Raw genomic sequence first — 25,183 nt, 5'->3', positions numbered from 1 at the left:
AATGAGATTTTATTTATATATATATATATATATATATATATAAAATTATATAATATTAAATTATAATTATATAGTTATTATATATATATTTTTAGAGACAGTGAGCAAGAATGAGGAGCAGAGAGAGCATCTTAAGTAGGCTCCACACTCAGCATGGAGCCTGACATGGGGCTCAATCCCACGACCCTGGGATCATGACCTGAGTTAAAATCAAGAGTCGGCCACTCAACTGACTGAGCCTCCCAGGCACCCCTTCAATGAAATTTTAAGTTTAAAACTAGTAATTAAAAAATCCACAGATTGTATGCCTCCAAAGAGCTGTGTATCCTCCTTTGGATTTTTTTTTTTTTTTGGCATAAAGAGAATATTAACGCAGAAGTGATTATATCTTCTGAGGGTGCACTAAAAAGACAGGAACTTAAGACTTAGTAGTTCTCTATCATATGCCCAAACAGAGATGTTAAGGCATACTCCCCACAGTTTGTCATTTATTCAATGACATTTATCCAAAACTGGCTTTGGATAGGCTCTAATTTGGTTAAATTTGAATAGTCACAATTTTTTTTCATATTGTTGTTGTAAGAGCAGCACAAAGAGCAAACCCAAACAGCTTTATGAGAGAAAAGTCTACCTTCCACAGCTCCCACCTTGATCCTTCCTAGGCTTCCAGCCTTCCTAACGTCAATTCTTTGTTCTTTTCAGATGAAAACAAGATGACCCTGGCTAAGCATCTTCTTGTGAAGAGACTAATGACAAACGCAGTCTTTATAAAAGATTCCACAGTTGAAATGTAAAATATTTTTTGCCCCTTATGTCCCAGCATTGAAAATGTCCTGTGAGAAAAGCACTAAGATTATTTCATTTGACTGATTGATCAACTGATCATTCATTCATCCTGTCTAGTATTCACTAGACACTTGTTACATGCAAAGCAATAACACTGATTCAAGATTGTGGAAAGTACAGTCTCTGACTTTGAAAAATTTGCCATCTTGAAGAGAAGTAAATGCATTTATCAACAGTGTTGTTGTCCAGCCTGTAAAAACTGGACCATTTGTCTGACTCTTTCATTGTACAGATGAGGAAATTACAGTACTGAGAGGTGAAATGAACCTCCTGAACCACATCATGGGTGTAGACATCACTGGGAGAATGGAGAAAGCACTGGCTATTGAGCAAGCCACTGACTCCATCACTCACTATGTATATGACTTTGGAGAAATTACTCAACTCACTGAGCTAAGCCAGACCTCAAAGGGCTAATGGGGGAAGAGGGGAGGGTGTGCAAGACTGGTGAGCAGGGGAACACAGACTTCCTTCAGGACTGTTTTCATACAAGTTTACTGTGACCCAGAATCAGGAAGTGTGAAGTGTATTTACAAGATAAGGATGAAAGTGAGCTGATGCAGCTTCTCCATGCCTCCCTACTTCCTCACAGACCCTTAACTAAAGGTCAGTGGTCAATACAGCCCTCAGGGAGTGATAAACCTGCCAGGTCAAGAACTCCAGGTTACAGGCCCACGGCCTCTCATACACAGACCTCCACAGTTGGGTACTTGGGTGTTCCATTTCTTACTGCTTGTTTGGGCCTAGCATAGGCCAGCTTTGTCCTACTACACTTGCAAAACTTTAGTTTCCTCATTTCTGATATTTAATTATATATATACTCTGTAGGCTTATTCTAAGACTTAGGCAAGATGGCCTATGTAAAGTGCCTAGCAGGGTGCCTGACCCAGACAAGGTGCTTCATAGATGGCTTTCTTAGTTGAGGATATGAAAGTAGAATTCAAATTTCTGGATTCTCCAGCCTAATGCTCCTTCAATACACAAAGAATGACAACTCCATTTAGTGTGTATTTACTTTGTGCCAATGGAATGTTATATTAAAGGGTGAGATAAAACTATGGTTATTGCAGAAAGCATCACATATCTAGAAATCTGTTTAAATTTATTGGCCTATATGAGTTTATCAGAGTGACTAGGTTTATAATGAATTTACCAAAATTAGGAGCTTTCTTTATGATGTTAAGTGCCAGCTCAGTAATATAATAACAAGGGAAGAAATTCCATTAAAAATAGCAAAATGTCGGGGCACCTGGGTGGCTCAGTTGGTTAAGGGTCCGACTTTGGCTCAGGCATTATCTCACAGTTCATGGTTTCCAGCCCTATGTTGGGCTCTGTGCTGACAGCTCGGAGCCTGGAGCCTGCTTCAGATTCTGTGTCTCCTTCTTTCTCTACCCCTCTCCCACTCATGCTCTCTTTGTCTCTTTCTCAAAAAATAAAAAATAAAAAAATCTTTTTTAAAAAATAGCAAAATAAAACAAACAGGAGGGAGGATAAACTTAGAATCACCTAGAACACTTATAAAGAAAATTGCATGGGGCACTGAAGTGGTTCAGTCAGTTAAGCATCTAACTCTTGATTTCGGCTCAGGCCATGATCTCATGGTTCATGAGTTTGAGTCCCACATCAGGCTCTGTGTGGACAGTGTGGAGCCTGCTTGGGATTCTCTCTCCTCCTCTCTCTCTCAGCTCTTTCCCCATTTGTGCTCCCTCTCTCTTTCTCAAAATAAAATAAACCTTTTTTAAAAAAAAATTACAATGGATTTTACGAGCCATATGCAAAGAAAACTACAAAGCTCTTCTGGAATGTATAAAACAAGATGAACAAATTGAGATATATACCATATTATCATGTAGGAAAACCAATTTCAGCAAGTACAGTTATTTACTATTTGTTAAATATTAAAATTCCACACTAACAAAGAAACCATGAATATAATGCTGATCTAGGTCCTAGGAAATCTGAAACAAAGCATACTGCTTAAATTATTAAATAATCAAGGCAGTGTGGACCATACAGAAATGAATCTAGTTTACAAGTATCATAAAATTGGGGAAAATAGTAATTATTTAATGTTTGCCTAATTATACTTTAGTAACTCCCAGAATAACTGGTTAACCAACACGAAGCAAAACATGATTTGGATCAGCTCTTATACTACACACCAGAGTAAGCCCCTAGTGGATTAGAGAGTCAAATATTTGCTTTAACTCTTAGCAAAGCTAGGAAAACAAAGAATAAAATATTTATGAAATCTTTAGAGGGATATTATCTTTGAAGAGTTTATTACAATAATGGAATTGTAAAGGAAAAAATAAATGGCTCAAAAAATCAAGCAAGAAAATAATATAAAATAAATATAAAATAAAAAACTAACTCGATTAAGAGAAACACGATTGGGAAACATTTGTATTGATTATGATAAAAAAGAAGTTGGCATACATAATTAAGAACTTATTCAGGGGCGCCTGGGTGGCGCAGTCGGTTAAGTGTCCGACTTCAGCCAGGTCACGATCTCACGGTCTGTGAGTTCGAGCCCCGCGTCGGGCTCTGGGCTGATGGCTCGGAGCCTGGAGCCTGTTTCCGATTCTGTGTCTCCCTCTCTCTCTGCCCCTCCCCCGTTCATGCTCTGTCTCTCTCTGTCCCAAAAATAAATTAAAAAAAACGTTGAAAAAAAAATTTTTTTGAAAAAAAAAAAAGAACTTATTCAAATCTTCAAAAACTAAAACCTCAAGAGATAAATGGTCAATGTATATAAACATACAATTCACTTATGAAGAAATGTATGTATATTATATATATTAACAAGTATATAATGAATATATGATCGAATATATACTTGCATTATATTAAAAATACATAATGTACAATTAATATTCTCAGAAGGATATTTATAAAAGCAAAAACTGAAAACAAGCCAAATACCCGATATAAATTATACTTTATAAACTCAACAGAGTACTATATAGGCATTAGAGGTATAATTATAAAAATTGGAAAAAATTGTTCCTATTTAATGATGGAGGGGAGCCCAGTAATAATTCCACTTACTGTGCATACTGAAGAAGACAAAACTCAAAGTCACTATTGACGTGGAATAGTGGAATCGTGGATAATATTTTTCTGTAAATAAAATGGGGGAGGAAGCAGGAAGCAACTATACTAGTAGTTGAACAATAGTAGTTGTTGAACATTATGGATTCTAACACCTACTATATTTTTCACCATATAGATGAAAGCAAAGAGTAGAAGAGAACAGGAATATCAGTGTCAAATGGCAAGTTATTAGGTTTCCTAGAGGAAGGATCTTTCACTGTACCAGAACCTTACAGAAACCATGTTTCCAAAAGGTGCTGGAGAATGCAAGCATCACATCTTGAAAATCAAGTGTATGCGATTTTTGACACACCTTTGTCTATGGAACCTTGTTCTGGGCTCTTGGTATCCTGTTTGTCTTCTTCCTTCCAGATACTTTATTTTTACCGTAATACTTTTTTCAAAAGTTTGCCTGGATTTAGACAAAAAAATTCACATGTAAAAAATTAAGACATTTCTTCTAACTCCTAATACATTTTGATTTCTTTTTATTGTCCTTTATCTTCTCCTTTACTGGATTTCATATAACAGACATAATTTGGATTATGAGTTAATAACCAGGAATAATAGACATGGGTTTCAATCCTGACTCAACTGTATGACTTTGGGCAAATTACTCATTTTTAATCCTTGGATACCTTCATCTATAAGATGGAAATAATAATACTCCATTGGGTAATTATGAGGTTTAAACTAAAGGAGTGAATTCATGTAATATACTTGCTATGGTATCTACTTCTAACATTAAACCCTCAGGTAATGACATATGAATATTCCACTTGAAATTGTATTCAAAATTTCAACTACTTAGAAAAAGATAGAAAAACAACCTTAAAATGGTTCTTCTACTTCCTTCAATACATTTGGTAGATCACATTTCCTTACAGAGAGTCACAGTTCAATGAAAGAGAAATTCCCATATTTTTCTGTCCTGTACTTGCTTTTTTTTGTTTAATTTTTTATTTGAGAGAGAGAGGGGGAGAGGGCAAGAGGGAAAGAGAGAATCTTAAGCAAGCTCCATGCTCAGCATGGAACCCAACACAGGGCTTGATCCCAAGACTCTGGGATCATGACCTGAGCTGAAATCAAGAGTCAAATGCTCAACCGAATGAGCCACCCAGGTGCCCCCTGTGTTTGCCTTTTTAAAGAGGCCCTGATTTCTTTATAAAATGGAATCGTGTGTAAATAAATAGATATACCAAGTTCCCTTAGTCACAGCACCCAAATGAAAACTGTCATTTACTGGAGAAAAGGCAAAGAGGAAAAACGCATCTATTCAGTCCTGGCTTTCTGACTTAAATAGTCTAGCAACCTCATTTCAACTACTGAAGGCTGCAGAATGATCAAAATCAAAACCCACAACTGTTGGATAGAGTTCATATTTAAAATTTTGCAAATGAAAACGAATCTCAGTTGAAAAGTGACTCAGATAGGGAGAAAGGGGTGTTTTTAAGAGATTAAATGTTGTGGTTCAGACTCAGAAAAACCATGGTTGGCCAAAAAGCAAGGCTTTCATATTGTGTCTTCATCAACATCAGTGACTGCAGTGTAGGTTTTCTGGAGGTGTGTTTTTTAAACACTCCTTGAAATCCATAAGTATAATATGAGCATTACTTGGACTTTATTTGAATTTATTTGAATTTCAACAGCTACCAGCAGATGTGCTTAGAAGGAATAGGCCCCCAATCCCCAAATAGCACAGTATTTCACATCTATTTTAGACTCTGAAATGAGATTCCAGGAAGATGGTTCTGAACCTTTCTCCCAGCTGCAGAAATACCTCCTCTTGTTACCCTGCTGACCTACACCAAGGGAAGCCACTTGAAAAGATGTTCTTTTGCCAACAATCATGTTACCATTGTAACCCACAAATGGAAAAATAAACTGTTGGCTCCTCTTCAGAAAACCTATTCTCACATTGCCCAGAACCAGGTAGATAAATAAAACCATAGCGTTCTTTTCATTCCTTTCTCATTTTCCAAAATGATCTTGTTATTTTTATAACCTCAGCAAGCTTATAAAATGGGGCTTATCTACCAACAGTGAAGTCATATTAACGTTTTTCAAGGTAAAGGGTTCCAGAACTATCTCCCTCCCCTGTTCCTTGGGACTTCACTCTATCGGCACACTCACACCAATTTGCTCTCCCTCCTGCCCTCCCCACCCCTCACTTCAGGATGTACAAGCCCTTCTCATTGGAAAATAAAAACCTCTAACCTGAATTCTTCTCTACCTATTGCCCTATCTTATTTCTTTCCTTCACAACCAAGCTTCCGGAGCTAACAAATCCCTATTAAGTCAAGTGGAAACTCTAGGACTTTGCTTTCAGACATAATAGCAACAACTTTATTGGGTGCCTGTCTATCCCAGGCACTCTTATAGGCGTTAAAATTGTTTTACTTGATTACAAAAATGCAGGACTAATCCATGTTCATTGTAACAAGTGAAACAATACAGAAACAGATAAAGACAAAATCAACCTCATCCCCATCCCCAACCCTCCACCACCTGAGCTCCTTATCTTATTTGACACAACCACCACGAGAAAATTGAGGCCTAGAAAGTCTCAGGATGTACCCTGCAGTGTTTAAGAGGAAGAACTTAGGGATCTGACTGCCTGATTCCTGACTTTGCCATTTACTAAGTGTCCACGAGCAAATTACTTCTTATTTCTGCACCTCAGTCATCATATCTGTAAAATGGGGCTAATGACAGTGCCTAGTGCAGAGGGTTCAGTGAAAATGTAATGCACCAAAACACAAAAACATTGTTATTTCTAAAGAAAAAAACTGATTAAAAAAAGAGATTGTTTCAAAATGACAGCTGAGAAGAAAACAGGCATTAGAACAAAATTCTGTTCACCATTCTGTAACTAGTACAGTCTAAAAGAGTCTTTTCCAGCAGCTGGAAAAGTTGGCTCAAAAAATATGCTCCTGTAATGATGACACCATGATGCACTTTGTTTTTCAAGGTCATGCTATTTTTTTTAAAAAAGATCCCATGTTTCAAATTTTCATAAATGAATTTTATTGATTTTGCTATAGTATCAACTTCCTTACTTTTAATCATTAGTTTCAACCCAATTAAGTTAAAATGATTATGTTTAGCATTTAGATATTACAAACATATTTTATGTAATGTTTTATACCACTTTTTTCAATTTTTTAAGTGGCTCTTTACATCTGTAGGCTGATCACAGTCACCCCTGCTATCTGGCTCCACCACACCAGACCAGCACCCTACAGAGACTTTCAGCCCCTTATGGTTTTATCAGGCACCATCATGCATATTTGCTCTTTCTGAGTGCTGTATTCCTAGCACATGATTAAATCACAATTATTGACTTTCCCAGGGTAAATCATTACCCACTCTCTGGTAACTAAAATATTTTCATTCCACTTCTATTTATATACTTTTTCCAAGAGGCTGTAGAGAGATGACTGCAGCTGTAAAGCTACTTGGTTAATCACTCAAAGCCTCTTTTTCACCAATTCCTTCTGCACACACAGTTTCATGGGCTTTCTATGGGAAACTGAGGAAAGTAACAAAGTGTGTATCTCCTTCTCATGTCTACCAGCATTCTTTCTTGTCTTAAGTAAGTAACACCAGATTGAGGTCCTTAACGTTCTACCCTGGGTGGCCCAGCCCAAGGAACCGTGGCTCTGCATGCCAAATTATACAAACATACTTGCTTAAAGACTTTAAGTCAAGAGAGATCCCTTTCAAAGCAAGGAAGAACTGCTCAACAGGATTTGAAGAGTCAAAGGGAATTAAGACTACACAATTCACAGGCTCTCTTCATTCATCTTATATTAAGTTTATCCATTAAAAGATCATGTTTGTTTTTTTTTTCTGTTTCCCAGAGAATTTAAACACTTCACAATTCTATGCTGTGCAGAATTGTGGCTACTATGGACTTCTCCCAAGAAGCCATCCTTCTTTCTTTCCTCATTTTTCTTTTCTTTCTTCCTTTTTTCTTTCTCTATCTCTCCCCCCTTCCCTCTTCCTCTCTTTTCACATTTCTATTTCTGCTTCTGGTTGACTAGACAGTTCATATATTTTGTATTATCTTTCTTTATTTCCCCTTTCTAAAATATATATATATTCCCCCTTTCTAAAATATATGTGTATATAATATATATGGTCCCCCTTTCTAAAATATGTAATATATATATATATATATATCCCTTTCTAAAATATATATATACACATATATAAATCTAAAAAATATTTAAGTATATATTTATGTTATGTATATATTATATATATTATATTGCACATATATAAATATATATATATAAATATATATACACATACATATAGCCAGAATGTTTCAAGCCCCAACTTAAAATCCTATTTTGTTCTCTTCAGTAGTTTCTAGTCCATCCTCTAGGACTCAAACAGAATGAAAGACCCCAAGAGAAATTACCATTCACCCTAAACCCAGTATGGTCACCATTCACTTTCTAATTAAAAAAAAAAGATACACATTCCTTATTTTTTATCAGCTCCTTTATGTGTAACCTTCTTCTAGGCACTCTGAGAAAAATAGTGAAATACAGGGTCTGTGACATTAATATGAAATTCTAAAAGTATCTGCTTTCCCACTAACTGATTTCAGCAAAGGTGGCATTGCTATGTAATTAACCTTGGCCCTAGAATACAGGCCCAGCTTTAAATCTCCTGTCATCACTTTAGATCGCCTAATGCCCTGCGTTCATGCCCAGGTCATGATCCCCAGGTCATACCCCCCTCATTTCTCAATGATTTTAGCTCCTGGCTCTTTCTCACTGCTCTCTGGCCTTATCTTTCCATCATTTCAATATACACATCAGTGATCCTTCACACCCTGGCCTCGTGGTTCACTGACCTCCCCACCTGGAATGACATCATCCTCAATCTGCCTCATCTGAGCCCCATTTGGAAGGATAAGTAAGATTCTGACCAATCCTCTGTGTTCCACTCCCCAACCTCTGTGGCATCCCTCCAGCGCACTCTGGTACTTGGCCCAACAACACCTCAATTCCCTGGGTCTTCCAGTGCATTGATCAGGCCACCTGTTCACTGCCCCTCATCCCTGTATGTCCTCTATTCCTGCAGCTTCAATTCTAAGATCGATTATTGTCATCATTTTCTTGCTCTTCTTGCTTCAGCTCTAAATCTAACTCTGCTTACTCATGCTGCGCCTGTACACTGAATGTGGCTGAAGAAAAATTCCCAACCATGCTGACGTAACTCACTTCAAATCCATGACCTTGAGAGCTCTCTTCTCAGAATCCCACTGCCTCTTGCCTCATCCTTTTAATAATCTTGCTTTCTGCCTTACTTATAACACTGAAGAAATCAGAAGAGAACTTCATAGATTCCACCACTTCTACCCACTGACCAGCATACATACCCTTATCCTTTGCCTTCCTGCAGTTCCTACAGGTGAACTTACTGTGCTCCCATCGACAGCCAAGTCCTCCTCCTTCTCCACTTAGGCTCCAGATTCCATCTGATCTCATCTATTCAAGGGCATCCATCGAATGATTCTCCTTCCTCTCTCCTACATCATTTTTTGCTCCCTACCAAATCATTGACATCAGCACGTACACATACTTCCTTTTCCCCCATTTTAAAAACACTTTCATTGACCTACTTTCTCCACCAGCTATCACCCCCCCTTCTGTAGACCACAACTGCTCAAGAGTCGTGTATACTTGCTACCTTCACTTTCTCCCTTCACATTTCCTCTTAAACCCATTATAGCTAAGCTGTCACCCTCTCACGCTTCCAAAACTGTTCTTGTCAAGTGATGACCCCATTTCTTTATTTCCTTTTGGAGCAAATTCTTCAAAAGAATTGTCAATGTTCACTGTCTCAAATTTCTTTTCTCTCATTCCCCTTAAAACCCACTCCAGCCCCCTCACTCCACTGAAAGTGCTCTTCCTGAGTCACCAGTGATTCTTTTTGCTGTAAAATCCAATGGTCAATTCTCAGACTTCATTTTACTTGACCTGTCATCACCATGTCACACATGTAAACACAGTTGAACACTTCCCTTTATGCATCAGGCTGCCAGCACACTGCACACTCTCATTCCCTCCTACCTCAGTGGTCTCTCCTTAGTCTTATCCTCCTTGACCTTATAATTTTGGAGGCCCCAGGGCTTAGTATATCAATACTCACACCCTTGGTGATTTAATCTAGCTCTCTGGCTTTAAATATCATGTATGCTGTTTATTCCCAAATCTGTATCCCAGTCACAGACCTGAGTTTCAGATTTCTAATGCTTACTATCTCAACTGTTGTCTAACAGTCATTTTAAACTCCACTCATCTAAAAGTAAACTTCTGATTCTTCTGTAGAGATCTGCTCCATCATGATCTTCCCCTTCTCTGCTTCTGGCAACTCTATCTTACCAGCTACTCAGGTCAAAATCCATGGAGTCATTTTTGACTTCTTTGTCTCATTTCCCCTACCCAATTTATCATGAAACCATGCTGGCATTACCATCATACTACATCCACCATCCACCTCCATTGCTACCACTTGGTCTGAGAAATTTCTTCCACCTGGACTACTTTGGATAGCCTTCTAAAAGATCTCCCTGCATCTACCACTGCCCCCATCCAGTCTATTCTTCACCCAGGACCTAAAACAATCCATGCAAAACCTAAGCCAGATTTTGAGTCCTCTGTTCAAATTTCTGAAGTGGCTTTCCATCTCACTAAGAGCAGAAGCCACAAGTCTTACAATATCCTATGAGACCCTACTTGATTTGGCCTCTCTCATCCACTCTGCTCCAGTCACAGTGATCTCCTTGTTATTCTTTGAATGCCCTAGGCATGCTCCTGTCTTACAGCCTCTGCTTAGCTCTTCTCTCTTCTTAGAATGCTCTTCTCTATAATATCCTCTAGCTAACTCTCTCGTCTTTGAATCTTTGCCAAAATCTTACCATTTCAATGAGGCTTCCTCTGACCACCCCTTTTAAAATTATTGTTCCCCACTCCCTACTCCTAGAACCCTCATTCTCCTTATTCAATTCTTGTTTCCTTTCCATAGTACTCATCACTTCCTATTATGTTTTACTGTTTAAGTGTTATTTATTGTCTTTCTCCTCTGTTAGAAACTCCAAAAGGAAAGAAATCTTTGTTCTGTTTGCCAATATACACCAAGGGCCTAGAAGTGTGCCAGGCATAGCACAGGCACACAATAAATATTTAATGTTTAATAGACTATGTATTTAATAGACTATGTAGGTATAGTAGTATTTGTCTCAACATCATTTCAGCCTCATGCTATTTTGTGCAAAGATTACTTTGAAACTCTTGATTCAACTTATTGTTTCTACATCTGTTTAGGTTTTCTACTGCCTTTCAGTCAGTGTCAATGAAATACATTCTGTGAAATAATATATTTCATCCAGGTTTGAAAATGCATTGGCATAATGTTTTCCAACATGCCCTCTGATAGTTCTCTAAATCACTACTGTGACTATTTTTCATTCCAAATACTGTTTACATAGTCTCTTCCTCCTTTTATTGTTAATCTTTGGTTGATATTCTATTGTTTTTCATTTTTCTCCTCTAATGTTCCTCATTTACTTTTTCTCTTTCTTTGGCCTAACTCTGCTAATTTTACACATTACTCAGGTTATACTCTTTGATGAGTGATATAATGCTCACCAGGACTTCTAGTTTCCTTTTTCCTAGACGATAGCACTTACCTGACCTTGTGAAGCTAGGCAAGGCCATCTGACTAGCTCTGGCTAATGACATATGCCATTTTTGATGGAAACATTTAAAAACCCATGCATGGGGAGGTGATGGTCTTCTCAATAAACAGGGTCTGGTCAATTCAATATTTATATGGAAAAATGAATCTTGATTCCTAACACATCATTCACAATAACCAATTTCAGATCAACTGTGGGTATAAAAGTGAAAGATCCTGGACAGGGAAGATTTCTTAAACAGAAAATAAAAATCACTAATCTAAAAGGGGAAAGTGATAAATTGGAATATGTTACAATTTAAAACTTCTGTTCATCCAAAGACATAGTTAAAATAGAGGAAAGCAACTAAGAAAGGGAGGAGACATTTGCAATACACTGGTTTCTAAAGAGACTTGTATCTATAATGCATAAAGGATTCCTACAAATCAATATGAAAAATACAGAATACGCAACAGAAAAATGGGGAGAAGACTCGGACACCTCGTAAGGAGAGGATATCAAAACACATGAAAAGTTTCTTTGTTACACAGGAGGTAAATGCAACTTAAAACCAGCATGTGATAACATCACACACACACTAGCGAGGCAGAAATAAAAAGGATGGCACAGGTTATGGAAATGGACTATCATGAGACTGACCCATGAAGGGCCTAGAAGCAGCCTCTGAGTAAATGAAAGCAACATGAAAAATGGCTTTTAGTGTAAAGAGCCACATGGTCCTAGTGGGGATAAGGGCCTAGAAATCTATTGCACATGGAGGCTGGGGTCTGAAGTGATGGCTCGGGCAAAGGCCAAGAAAACAGACTGAAATGTGTGCCATCTTCTGAGGAGCAGTGGGTGAGGAAGAGAGGGCTGGAGTGGTGGTGGTGAAGCCAGGAGGTGAAGAAATGGAAGCAGTGGAGGAAAACAAAGTGGTAAATTAGGTGAAAGTCAAGGGAGGTCCCTGGTCCCTGAATGTGGCTCTCCACATGAGCTCCGTGGAGGCCAGCCAGCCAGAAATGGACACGGAAGGCTCAGGCTGACAGAGCCATACTGCACGTGGAGCACAAATTTGGGAAGGTATGGCAACACTACCTAGAGCAGAGGAACTACATCATTCAGAATATCCCCAGCTTCTGGGTCAGGGCCTTTTGGAACCACCCACAGCTGTCCACCCCGATTAGAGGCCAAGAAGCATAGATGTTTAAGTACATAACCAATATGGAGGTGAAGGGCTTCAGATACCCTAGGATGGGCTGCAAGTTCAAGTTTTTCTTTCTAAGAAACCCATAGTGCAGAAACAAGCTCACTGTCAAGGAATATGAGGTGAGAACCCCCAGCCAAGTGATGTCTCTTGCCACTCCAATCAAGACGTCATAAGAATCAAGACTTCATCTGCAGCTTCATTGCCTGGTTTTCAGACCACAACCTCCCAGAGTCTGACAGAATTGCTGAGATTATCAAAGAGGACCTCTGGCCAAATCCACTTGAATACTACCTATTGCATGAAAGAGCCCATAAAGCTAGACTTGGCCAGATAAGGAAGCCAGTAGAGATCTCCTTGAGTTCCAAAGTGGTTAACCTCACCCTTGAAAATACTCCCATACAAGATCCCCTACCATTTCCTGCTGGACCTGTGCTTTGGCAACAGCACTGGGTATGCCCATTACTCTTTATGTGCTGACCTTTCAGCATCTTCCTTCCTTTGAACATTCGTTCTCTCAACTTTAACATTAGACCTTCATGGCAGTTCCATATTAACATCACAGGCTATGTGGCATGGTTCACACTCTTCTAAGCCAAACAAATGATATTATAAATTGCACTGCTTTTATCTACACTGCTTGTTTGTTCCCAGGGCCTCTAGCCTGGTCACTACCACCTGGATTTCTAGCTATGTTCAGGAGCCTGTTTTACTCACTTTGCTCATCACCTGTGGACAATTGCTGGGCATTAATAAAACCCAGGGAAAACAGCAGTGTGCCACTTGGTCTATGTGATTTATGCAACTCCATTGCTCTTCCTGCCCTTCTGGTCACCGACTGCTGCCTATACCCACCCCCTCAGGCTGTTGCCTGCTGGATGGACATTTTCCAGACCGTTGTCAGCTCCACTTTCTGATTTTAGATAAACACTGATCTCCAGAACTGGTGGTGGGTCCACGTTTCCTGCCAGCCCATGAAAGACCTTTCTATTCCCCCCCTACAAGACTCCAATTCCTTACCACCACAACCACCACTCAGGAAACCTACAGGCTGTCAGGCAAGTGGTTGAGGTGATGAGTTAGACCCTATTCACATAACGAGGATAATGATAATGTCCTTGGTGATAAAGTACCAGGCTTTCTCAGCCTCACCCAGGGAATTCATATAAAATCTAGGGACTGTAAGTTGCCTCCATTCTTCACCTTCAACATGATTAAGTGTCACAGGTGCCACGGTGAGTGTACGCTTTGTCTTCTCTTTCTCATTTCCTTCTCTTTGTCTCTTTCTCTCATATCTCTCCTACCTCTTTTTAAAAGTGGTAGCCTCACCCTCAACAAAAACATTAAAAAAAAAAAAAGTGTCAGCTCAGACACATCTGCAAAAGCAGCCTCTTTAGTTTAATCTAGCTCTCTTTTCTTCTCCAGAGACAGAACGGGAGTCCTGTCAAGAAGACTACCACAGCTCTTACTGCCCCTCTGCACGCTTCCAGCCCCTCCTTCCCTTAGCAATGCCTATAGGGTTTAAGGGAAGACCAGTCTAGATGGAAAGAAAGGTGTTTCCTGTTCAAAGTGGATGAAAGAACCAAAGACGTTGTGATGGGTGCCCCATGCAGGGAAAACTGAACTAAAGGCCAGCAGCAGAAACTGCCAGTGAAATGCAGGGCCTAGAATTAAGACTGGGTTGACTGAGAACCTGCAAGGAAGGGATGCTTGCTCTGTGAGTGGTGACAGAAGGGCTACTTTTCTCAGGACTGGGATGGGAGAATTGCAGGTGGCTGAAGTGTTAGCTCTGTTACCTACCCAAGGGCTTTTTAAAGAAAAACAATGCCATGTTGGGTGTTTTCTCTCTTGTTTTCATGTGACCTTATTTATGTGAAAGATTAACTACTGTGCCCTTAATTTCACTCATATTTAGTAAAATCCTGTTACTTTCTCTGCTTTTGCTTACTGGGAAGATTCAGTCATATAGATATGTTTTGCTTTCAATTGAGGGAACACTTGGAAGAATATAGATCTATTTCCTATATAATATGGAGAATTCTGTGAATATCCACAACAGTTTTCACCTTGTTTCTGTTAAAACTGTATCTTTAGAAATACAATTTGAATAACTTGGTCTCGTCAGAGGCTGAAGACTTCAGAGATTGTCGTCTTCATGGGAAAATTACCTACAAAAAATTTGTGGCCCTGATTATCTTGACAATTTACCCTGGTAACAACCTAGCAAATGATAGATCGCTTTTCCTAAGCAGCAAAAATACTTGTGAGATTGCTCTGTAAAACTGGAAGGGTACCATTGGCCTATTTATTTGTACATGTTATGGCAAAATGAAAGCATGTCAGTCTGAAAAAAAAAAACAGATAAACTAAAAAGATGGAAAATAACAAGTGTGGAAAAGTACACAGAGAAACCACAATGGTGGAAGAGTAGCCTGATACAAAAATTTTAGACAATTGTTTGGCAGTATCTATGCACACCCTCTGATCCAGTTCTGGGAATATACCCAACAGAAATGCATACATGTATTCACAAAGACGTGCAAAGAAGTGTTTATAACAGCACAATCCTAATAGCTAACACTGGGAACTGCCCCAATGTTCATCACTGGCAGAAAAAATAAACACAGTTTAAATATTCACACCATGGAATACTGTGAGAAATAAAGAACTGTGCCTACATGTAATAACATGAATGGATCTCACAAATATGATGTTGGATAAAAGAAGCCAGACTCAAGAGTATGTGCTATATAATTCCATTTATAGTTGAAGTTTAACAACAAGTAAACCTAATCTATGGTGATAGAAGTCAGCATAGTAATCACTATGAAGAACAGTGAAGATTCTGGTATTTTACCCTACTTACAAACTTAGCATGTTAGCGTGCTTAGTTAATGGATGCTGAGTCAGAGACAAAGGACGTTACAATTCAATAGCCAGCTTCAGTGCTTGCACCAGTTGCTTGAGCCCTAATTCTTATTCTGCAGCATGAAGAAAGCCAAGTGACCCCTGCCCACACAGTGGGCTGCAGAGGAGAGGAACCCTGGGCTTAGGGAAAGTGAATCCTTTATAATGGGAATTAAGCATGTATGCCCTTTGCTTTGAAGGCCAACATTATCTTTACTCCATAGAATACCAAGTAAACCTGTACTTTGTTCTATAGGAGACAATCTCTATTTTTTCAAGGCTGTAAGCAAACCTGCCCTTTGCTCTGGAGGGAAACACTATTTCTGTCTTCCAAGGCTGTTCTCAGATATCCTTAAAAAGATACTCTGAACAGAGTGGCCAAAATGAACAAATCAGGAGACCATAGATGCTGGAGAGGATGTGGAGAAACGGGAACCCTCTTGCACTGTTGGTGGGAATGCAAATTGGTGCAGCCACTCTGGAAAACAGTGTGGAGGTTCCTCAAAATATTAAAAATAGACGTACCCTATGACCCAGCAATAGCACTGCTAGGAATTTGCCCAAGGGATACAGGAGTACTGATGCATAGGGGCACTTGTACCCCAATGTTTATAGCAGCACTCTCAACAATAGCCAAATTATGGAAAGAGCCAAATGTCCATCAACTGATGAATGGATAAAAAAAATTGTGGTTTATATACACAATGGAGTACTATGTGGCAACGAGAAAGAATGAAATATGGCCCTTTGTAGCAACATGGATGGAACTGGAGAGTGTTATGCTAAGTGAAATAAGCCATACAGAGAAAGACAGATACCATATGGTTTCACGCTTATGTGGATCCTGAGAAACTTAACAGAAACCCATGGGGGAGGGGAAGGAAAAAAAAGAGGTTAGAGTGGAAGAGAGCCAAAGCATAAGAGACTCTTAAAAACTGAGAACAAACTGAGGGTTGATGGGAGGGTGGGAGGGAGGGGAGGGTGGGTGATGGGTATTGAGGAGGGCACCTTTTGGGATGAGCACTGGGTGTTGTATGGAAACCAATTTGACAATAAACTTCATATATTGGAAAAAAAAAAAAGATACTCTGAACAAAGGCAGTGTTTCTGCTTCCAAGAGTGCAGAAACATCAGAACCCATGATAATTATCTCCCAACAGTTTGGGAGTAGGGGGCGGGGGTGTGAGTACCTACTGACTGGAAGGGACTATGATGGTGGATTCTAAAGGACTGGTCATGTTCTGTGTCTTGATCTGAGTGTATTCAATTTTTGAAACATCATTGAGTTGTATACCTATGAAACACACTTTTGTATGTGTATATTATTTTAATAAAATATACTTGAGAAAAAAAAATAAAAAATAAACAAAGGAAAATAAAACAACAAAACCACCACCAACAAAAAAAACTTCATCATTTTCTGGAAACTCTGCTAGAAAATGATTAGCCAATTCAAAAGTATATTTCAGATCCTTCTGGGTGGGTCATGAGTCCATATGTGAGAATTCTAATAGGATCATTTACTGTGTTGTATTCAAATGGCTGAATCCCATTTTCTAAGAAAAAAATGTTCAATTATCTGGGTATGGGCCATCAACTTTTAGTATTTTTATTGTTCCTGCTCATTTTGTCAACTGACCTTTATCAGACTTTTTCAGTTGTAAATAGTTCATTTATCATGGATTGTGACAATTTTCTTTTCTCCATCATGATAAGTGTACTCTTTAATCCCCATCACCTATTTTACCCCCCTCCAACCTACCTCCCCACTGGTAATCATATAACCCCTCTGGTTTTCTAGAGTTAAGAGTCTGTTTCTTGGTTTGTCTTTCTTTTTTTTCCTTTACGTGTTTATTTTGTGTTTTAAATTCCACATACGAATAAAATCATATGGTATTTGTCTTTCTCTAACTCATTTTGCTAATAAATACTCTCCAGCTCCATCCATGTCATTGCAAATGGTAAGATTCACTCTTTTTATGCTGAATAATATTCTATTGTATATATGTACTACATCTTCTTTATCCATTCATCAGTTGAAGGACATTTGGGCTGCTTCCATAATTTGGCTATTGTAAATAATGCTGCAATAAACATAGGGGTGCACATATCCCTTAGAATTAGTGTTTTTATATTTTTGAGGTAAATACCCAGCAGTCTAATTACTAGATCATAGGATAGTTGTGTTTTAACATTTTTTTATGTTTATTTTTGAGAAAGAGAGAGAGAGAAAGCATGCATAGGAGGGGCAGAGAGATGGGGAGGTGGACAGAAGATCTGAAGCAGGCTCCGTGCTAACAGCAGAGAGGCGGATGTGGGGCTTGAATTCACAAACAATGGGATCATGACCTGAGCCAAAGGCAGATGCTTACCCAACCGAGCCACCCAGGTGCCCTAGTTCTGTTTTAACTTTTTGAGGAATTTCCATACTATTTTCCCCAGTGGCTGCGCTAGTTTGCATTCTCACCAACAGTGCAAGAAGGTTCCTTTTTCTCCACATCCTTCTCAACACATCCTGTTGTTTGTGTTTTTGATTTTAGCCATTCTGACAGGTGTGAGGTGGTATCTTGTAGTTTCATTTGCATTTTCCTGATGATGAGTGATGTTGCACATCTTTTCACATGTCTGTTGACCATCTCTATGTCTTCTTTGGAGAAATGTCTGTTCATGTCTTCTGCCCATTTTAAATTGGATTATTTTTTGGATACTGAGTTATATAATTTTTTTCTGTATTTAGATACTAACCCTTTATCAGATTTGTCATTTGCAAATATCTTCTCCCATTCAATAGGCTGCCTTCTAGTTTTGTTGTTTCTTTCACTGTGCAGAAGAAGCTTTCTACTTCAATAGTATCCCAATAGTTTTGTTTTGTTTTGTTTTTGCTTTTATTTCCCTTGCATCAGGAGACATATCTAGAAAGATGTTGCTACAGCCAGTGTCGGAGACATTAATTACTGCCTGTGTTCTCTCTTCAAGGACTTTGATGGCTTCTTGTCTTACATTTAGGTCTTTCATCCATTTTGAGTTTATTTTTGTGTGTGGTATAAGAAAGTGGTCCAGTTTCATTCTCTGAACATAGCTGTCCAGTTTTCCCAATACAATGTGTTGAAGAGTGTCTTTTTCCCATTGTTTACTCTTTCTTCCTTTATCAAGGATTAATTGATCACATAATTATGGGTTTATTTTTGAGTTTTCTATTCTGTTCCATTGATATATGTCTATTTTTATGCCAGTACCATACTTTTTAAAATATTACTGCTTTGTAATATAACTTTAACTATGGAATTGTGTTACCTCCAGTTTTTTTCTTTTTTAAGATTGCTTTGGCTATTCAGAGTCTTTTGTGGTTCCATACAAATTTTAGGATTATTTGTTCTAGTTCTGTGAAAAATGTTATTTTGGTAGAGATTGCATTAAATCTGTGTAATGCTTTGGGTAGTATAGACATTTTAACACCATTCTTCCAATCCATGAGCATGTGTCATTTCTTTGTGTCATCTTCAATTTCTTTCATCAGTGTTTTATCGTTTTCAGAGTACAGGTCTTTCATCTCTTTGGTTAAGTTTCTTCTTAGATATTTTATTTGTTTTGGTGGAATTTTAAATGGGATTGTTTTCTTAATTCCACGTTCTGCTGCTTCATTATTAATGTATAGGAATGCAGATTTCTGTACATTGATTTTTGTATCCTGTGATTTTACTGAATTCTTTTGTCAGTTCTAGTAGTTTCTTGGTGAGATCTTCATGGTTTTCTATTTATAGTATCATGTCATCTGCAAAGAGTAAAAGTTTGACTTCTTCCATACCAGTTTGGATGGCTTTTCTTTTTGTTGCTTGATTGCTGTGGCTAGGACTTCCAGCACTATGTTGAATAAAAGTGGTCAAAGTAGACATCCTTGCCTTGTTACTGAGCTTAGGGGAAAAGTTCTCAACTTTCCCCCATTGAGTATGATGTTCACTGTGGGTTTTTCATATAAGGACTTTATTATGTTCAGGTATGTTTCCTCTAGACCTACTTTGTTGAGGGTTTTTATCATAAGTGGATGTTGTACTTTGTTGTCAAATGATTTTCCTCCATCTAGTGAAATGATCATATGGTTTTTTTATCCTTTCTCTTATTGATGAGATGTATCACACTGATTTGAGAATGTTGAACCACTCTTGTATCCTGGGAATAAATCCCACTTGATCATGGTGAATGATTTTTTAAATTTGTTAGTTTGTGTTTACTAGCACTTTGTTGAGAATTTCTTCATCTGTGTTCATCAGAGATAGTGGCCTATAGTTCTCTTTTTTTTGTGGTGTCTTTATCTGGTTTTTATATCAGGGTGATACTGATCTCAAAGAATGAATTTGGAAATTTTCCTTCCTCTGGTACTTTTTGTAATAGTTTGGGAAGGATATGTATTAACTTTTCTTTAAATGTTTGATAGAATTTGCCTGTGAATCCATCTTATCCTGGACTTCTGTTTTTGGGGAGTTTTTTGATTAGTGATTCAATTTCATAGCTGGTAATCAGTCTCTTCAAATATTCTATTTCTTCCTGATTCAGTTTTGGTAGGTTATATGTTTCTAGAAATTTATCCATTTCTTCTAGGTTGTCCAATTTGTTGGCATATAATTTTTTAATACTCTCTTAAAATTGTTAATATTTCTGCTGTTGGTTATTTCTCCTCTTTCATTTGTGATTTTGTTTACTTGGGTCCTTTGTTTTTTCTTATGAGGTGATAATCCATTTTTTTTAATATATGAAATTTATTGTCAAATTGGTTTCCATACAACACCCAGTGCTCATCCCAAAAGTTGCCCTCTTCAATGCCCATCACCTACCCTACCCTCCCTCCCACCCCCCATCAACCCTCAGTTTGTTCTCAGCTTTTAAGAGTCTCTTATGCTTTGGCTCTCTCCCACTCTAACTTCTTTTTCTTTTTCCTTCCCCTGAATCAGTTATCAAAAATCTCCCAACAAATAAGAGTCCAGGACCAGATGGCTTCCCTGGGGAATTCTATCAGACATTTAAAGCAGAGATAATACCTATCCTTCTCAAGCTATTCCAAAAAATAGAAAAGGAAGGAAAACTTCCAGACTCATTCTATGAAGCCAGTATTACTTGGATTCCTAAACCAGAGACCCAGTAAAAAAAGAGAACTACAGGCCAATATCCCTGATGAATATGGGTGCAAAAATTCTCAATAAGATACTAGCAAATCGAATTCAACAGCTTATAAAAAGAATTATTCACCATGATCAAGTGGGATTCATTCCTGGGATGCAGGGCTGGTTCAACATTCACAAATCAATCAACGTGATACACCACATTAATAAAAGAAAAGATACGAAACATATGATCCTGTCAATCGATGCAGAAAAAGCATTTGACAAAATTCAGCATCCTTTCTTAATAAAAACCCTCGAGAAAATCGGGATAGAAGGAACATACTTAAACATTATAAAAGCCATTTATGAAAAGCCCACAGCTAATATCATCCTCAATGGGGAAAAACTGAGAGCTTTCTCCCTGAGATCAGGAACACGACAGGGGTGTCCACTCTCACTGCTGTTGTTTAACATAGTGTTGGAAGTGCGAGCATTAGCAATCAGACAACAAAAGGAAATCAAAGGCATCAAAATTGGTAAAGATGAAGTCAAGCTTTCATTTTCAAAGCTAAGCTCTTCCAGCCAAATAAATAAAATCCATGTATAATTTAGTTCTATTGTTCAGCAAGGATGATGCTATTCTGAAGATGGGCCCTATTATATACTTGCTTGTTCAGATGGTTTTTATCAAAGTTTCATATTCTTTCTTTCCAGGCTTCCCTAATTCAGGTATAAATATTTCATTTGATAATTAAGGGTTAAAAACAATTTCAAAGCCACACCTTTGGCACATACCATAGAAGACTGCCATTAATAACAACAAAATCTTCTGTTAAACATATAAAGAAAAATTTGGTTTGGTTTTTGAGCAAAATCTTTCTATTTCTGTATATAGCAAGGATATTTGGGGATAATGAAAATTCAGTGTTGAAGATGTAGCAGGTTTCTTTTTTACATAAAGGTATGAAAACATTTAATAATGCACAAAATTAACTCAGTGCTTTTGAAGCATAAAGTAGATTTAATTAGGCTTTTTACAGTTCTTACTATCAAATTCATAGCACACATTATAGTTTTAAGTGGCACCCATATGGACAGCTTGCCCTATGTTTTCCAATGGCAAAATTTTCTCTTTGCTGTTATTAGCTAGAAGTATAAGACATATAGGAAACTTTGGTTCACATAAAGGAGTCCAAAATTCAACTTTAGTCTGTCTTACCAAGATCAATAGGGATGGGAAAGGTGTGTGGTGGGATTTTTGAATTTAGTATTCAACCAGAATCCAGAGCATCAAACTAATACTGCACTGAACTACAGGTTGGGGCACCTGGATTCCAGGGGGCCTTGCTCTAAATTGTAGGCAAACCATTTGATTCCAAACATACAGTTTTCCCTTTTTTTTTTTTAGTTTATTTATTTATTTATTTATTTAGAGAGAGAGAGAGAGAGCGCGCGCGCGCACACAAACAGGGAGGGGCAGAGACAGAGAGAGAGAATCCCAAGCAGGCTCTGCACTGGCAGAACAGAGCCAATGTGGGACTCAGTTCCACAAACCGTAAGATCATGACCTGAGCTGAAACCAAAAGCTGGATGCTCAACCCTATCAGCCATCCAGATGCCCCTTCCTCAGCTTTTTAATAACAAATTTGAAACAATTTCATCTAAATCTGAAGCTTTACCTACTCTTTAAAAACAAGTTTTCCACAAAGTTCAGTGCCTGGCTTGCTTTCTCTGTACTTTTCCTAACTGACCCTAGCCACTGTCATAGCTTCTGCCATCACCTTTGAGAAAAGGACTCTGAAACCGGAATCTCTAGCCCTTATGCCAGATCAGGGTCTGACATGTCCATTTGCACAATGTTTTCAGAACTGCTCTCTTCTTTCCCTGTTTCACTGCAACATCTCTTATCTACATTACTGGAAATCTCCATACTGCCCCTCCTAAATCTGATCTTTCTTTTTCCAACATTCACACTGTTGACAAAGTGACCAAATCCTTTTTGCCCATTTATCATCGTCAGCACACCAATACCTGCAGAACAAAGTCTCAACACCCCATTAGTGCATTCAAGGTCAGTTACCATGAAGCCCCCATCCAATAACCTTGCTGGAGCCCACTCACATGGGACTCTGCTATACCTCAAGCAGCCCATGTACTATCCTGCTTCTATGCTTTTCCCTCATCTTGGATTTTCTTCCCCATATCCTTACCTATGGAAATCCTACCCTTCTTTCTGATTCAATTCAAATGCCATCTCTTCCAAATAATATCACAACCTCCCCACCTTCTGCAGCATACAGTCTGTAGTATTGAATTCATTCAAGCTTATACTGTAAGTTGGTTTTATCTTTATATATGTTAGCTGGTTTTATCAGTCTGTTACTCAATTTTGAGTTATTTAAGGGCCAAGATCATGTTTTAGTTATCTCTTTCTTGTGTGGTGAATAAGACACAGTCCTGTCCTCAAGTAGCCTAGAGTCCGGCACAGGAGACAATTTACCGTGTAAGAAATGCTAAAATACATACAAGCATAGAATGCTATGGGACCACGTAAGAGGAGTAATTCCCCCAGCTGAGGCTAAGGGCTATCAGGGAAGGCTTACATTATTATAACAAGTGGCTTTTAAGTTCCTTTGTAAGCACCATACTAGACTGTAAGCTTCTTCAGAGTAAGGATTTGTCTTTTCAACTTTGTATCCCTAGGGATACATATTTTATGTCTAACACAAAATAGACACTCCAAAATTATGTAATGAACGTATAAATAAAAGGTGTCCAAGTCATTTACAGTTCGAAGTGTGTAGAGTGAATCATATTAGTCTTTTGTGCTTTTTTTCTTCTATTTATCAGATGGCCAACAAATAGTAATTGGCTAATGAAAACCTCATTAAAAAGTTAATAACCTATTTTTAGACTTGAGGTTTTAGGTAACTGTTAATTGGCACAGCTACCCAAATAATTCCTAAGAAAAAAGAGCCCGGGCAGAGATTTCAGTCAAACCCTTGCAAATACCTTAATTCTAAGTCTCAGAAAGGAGTACATGTGGATGAATGAGCTGTTTTGAAATCATAGATCCAAGTTGTGTCCAAACTGTGATATTTGCTCCTTAATCTCTAAATTCATCTGAGTTAAAAGAACAACAACACACACAAACAACAACAACAACAGGTTTTGTTACAGCCCTTAACAAAAGATTGCACTAATAGTAGCTTTCATTTATTAAGTCCCTACATCATGGTACCACTGTGCTAAGCACTTTAGGTGCATTATTCTCTTAATTCCCATACAACTCTCCAAGGTATTCCTGCCCCCTTTTGCAAATGAGGAAAATGAGACTTAGTTGAGATACTTGGGTCTAGTCACTCAGCCAGGCAGTAGTAAAGCCAGGATTCAAACCCAATCTGACTTCAGAGTTTCTTAACTGTATATGGGTAGAAATATTATGTTTTGTTTTACAGTAGAAAATTATTATTCAAAACAATTTGCCAATGGCTTAGATTTTTCTCATTTGTATACAAAACTTTTTAGTATATAAAACCCTTTACTGATTTTTAAAAATTAATGAAAGTTACAACAAAGGATAAGTGCAAAATCAGAAATACAGTACTAATACACAATTATTTTTCCTTTAATGATTATCAATATATTATGACCTAATTTCTTTTGAGATCTGAATATCATCATCAAATGTCTTTAAGATACAATGGCATTTGTGACATATCTACTGTTGGTTCAAATCACTTTGTTAAGGCACCATCACAGCTAAAGCCTATTTTTAGGTGTTCAGGTGGCTCCAATCATCTTTCTGTCCCAAAGTAACCAGCAGCATTTGGAAGACAATGCACTTTGTCCAGGAAGACCAAATAACAGAGGTCTTTTTGGGTGGGGAAGGGATTATGTCACTGTCTAGAAATCTTTGATAAACTTGGCTCCTCAGCAATGGCAGGCTGGGGAAAGCAGGCACAGCCAAGCAACACATGTGAGGTCTCAGAAATGTGATGGAAAGAGAAGGATAAAATGGAAAAATCTTAAAGGAGAAAGCACAATGGAAGAAAAAAATAGTCATCTGAGAAATTTTCAATGTAAGTTGTGTATCCCCAAAAAAACACTGGTGTGAGACCTAAGAGACAGTGATTTTTAGTTCCAGCTTATTTTCCAATCTAATTTTGGGACTTCTGGGAGGAAGTATAATCTCCCTGTGGTTGGAATTTATTACTCATTATGGGAGGGAGGTGTACTAGAAAGTCTTTAAGTTTCCTTTTAAAGCTTTGATTCTATCATGCTAGAGAGGGTGCAGATATACATTCCTGTGGCTTTACTACTACTTAGAAGTATGGT

At 38.1% G+C, this 25,183-nt stretch overlaps 2 protein-coding genes across 2 annotated transcripts in view; one reads left to right on the top strand and one right to left on the bottom strand.

Annotated features, from left to right (window-relative positions):
- The window catches only part of ACYP2 (acylphosphatase 2), a 178,191-nt gene that overhangs the window by 35,831 nt on the left and 117,177 nt on the right, over positions 1-25,183 (bottom strand). The gene's annotated exons all lie outside the window — the stretch shown is intronic.
- On the top strand, positions 11,525-13,353 carry TSPYL6 (TSPY like 6). Its single transcript, XM_049650255.1, is given in 4 exon segments — positions 11,525-12,457; positions 12,459-12,665; positions 12,667-12,999; positions 13,001-13,353. Coding segments are annotated over 4 exon segments (978 nt in total). The 5' UTR covers positions 11,525-12,341; the 3' UTR covers positions 13,323-13,353.

The sequence above is a fragment of the Panthera uncia genome (genome assembly GCF_023721935.1).
Source record: "Panthera uncia isolate 11264 chromosome A3 unlocalized genomic scaffold, Puncia_PCG_1.0 HiC_scaffold_11, whole genome shotgun sequence".
In the NCBI taxonomy this organism is placed as follows: Eukaryota; Metazoa; Chordata; class Mammalia; order Carnivora; family Felidae; genus Panthera; species Panthera uncia.
This window is presented reverse-complemented; position numbering and strand designations above follow the sequence as displayed.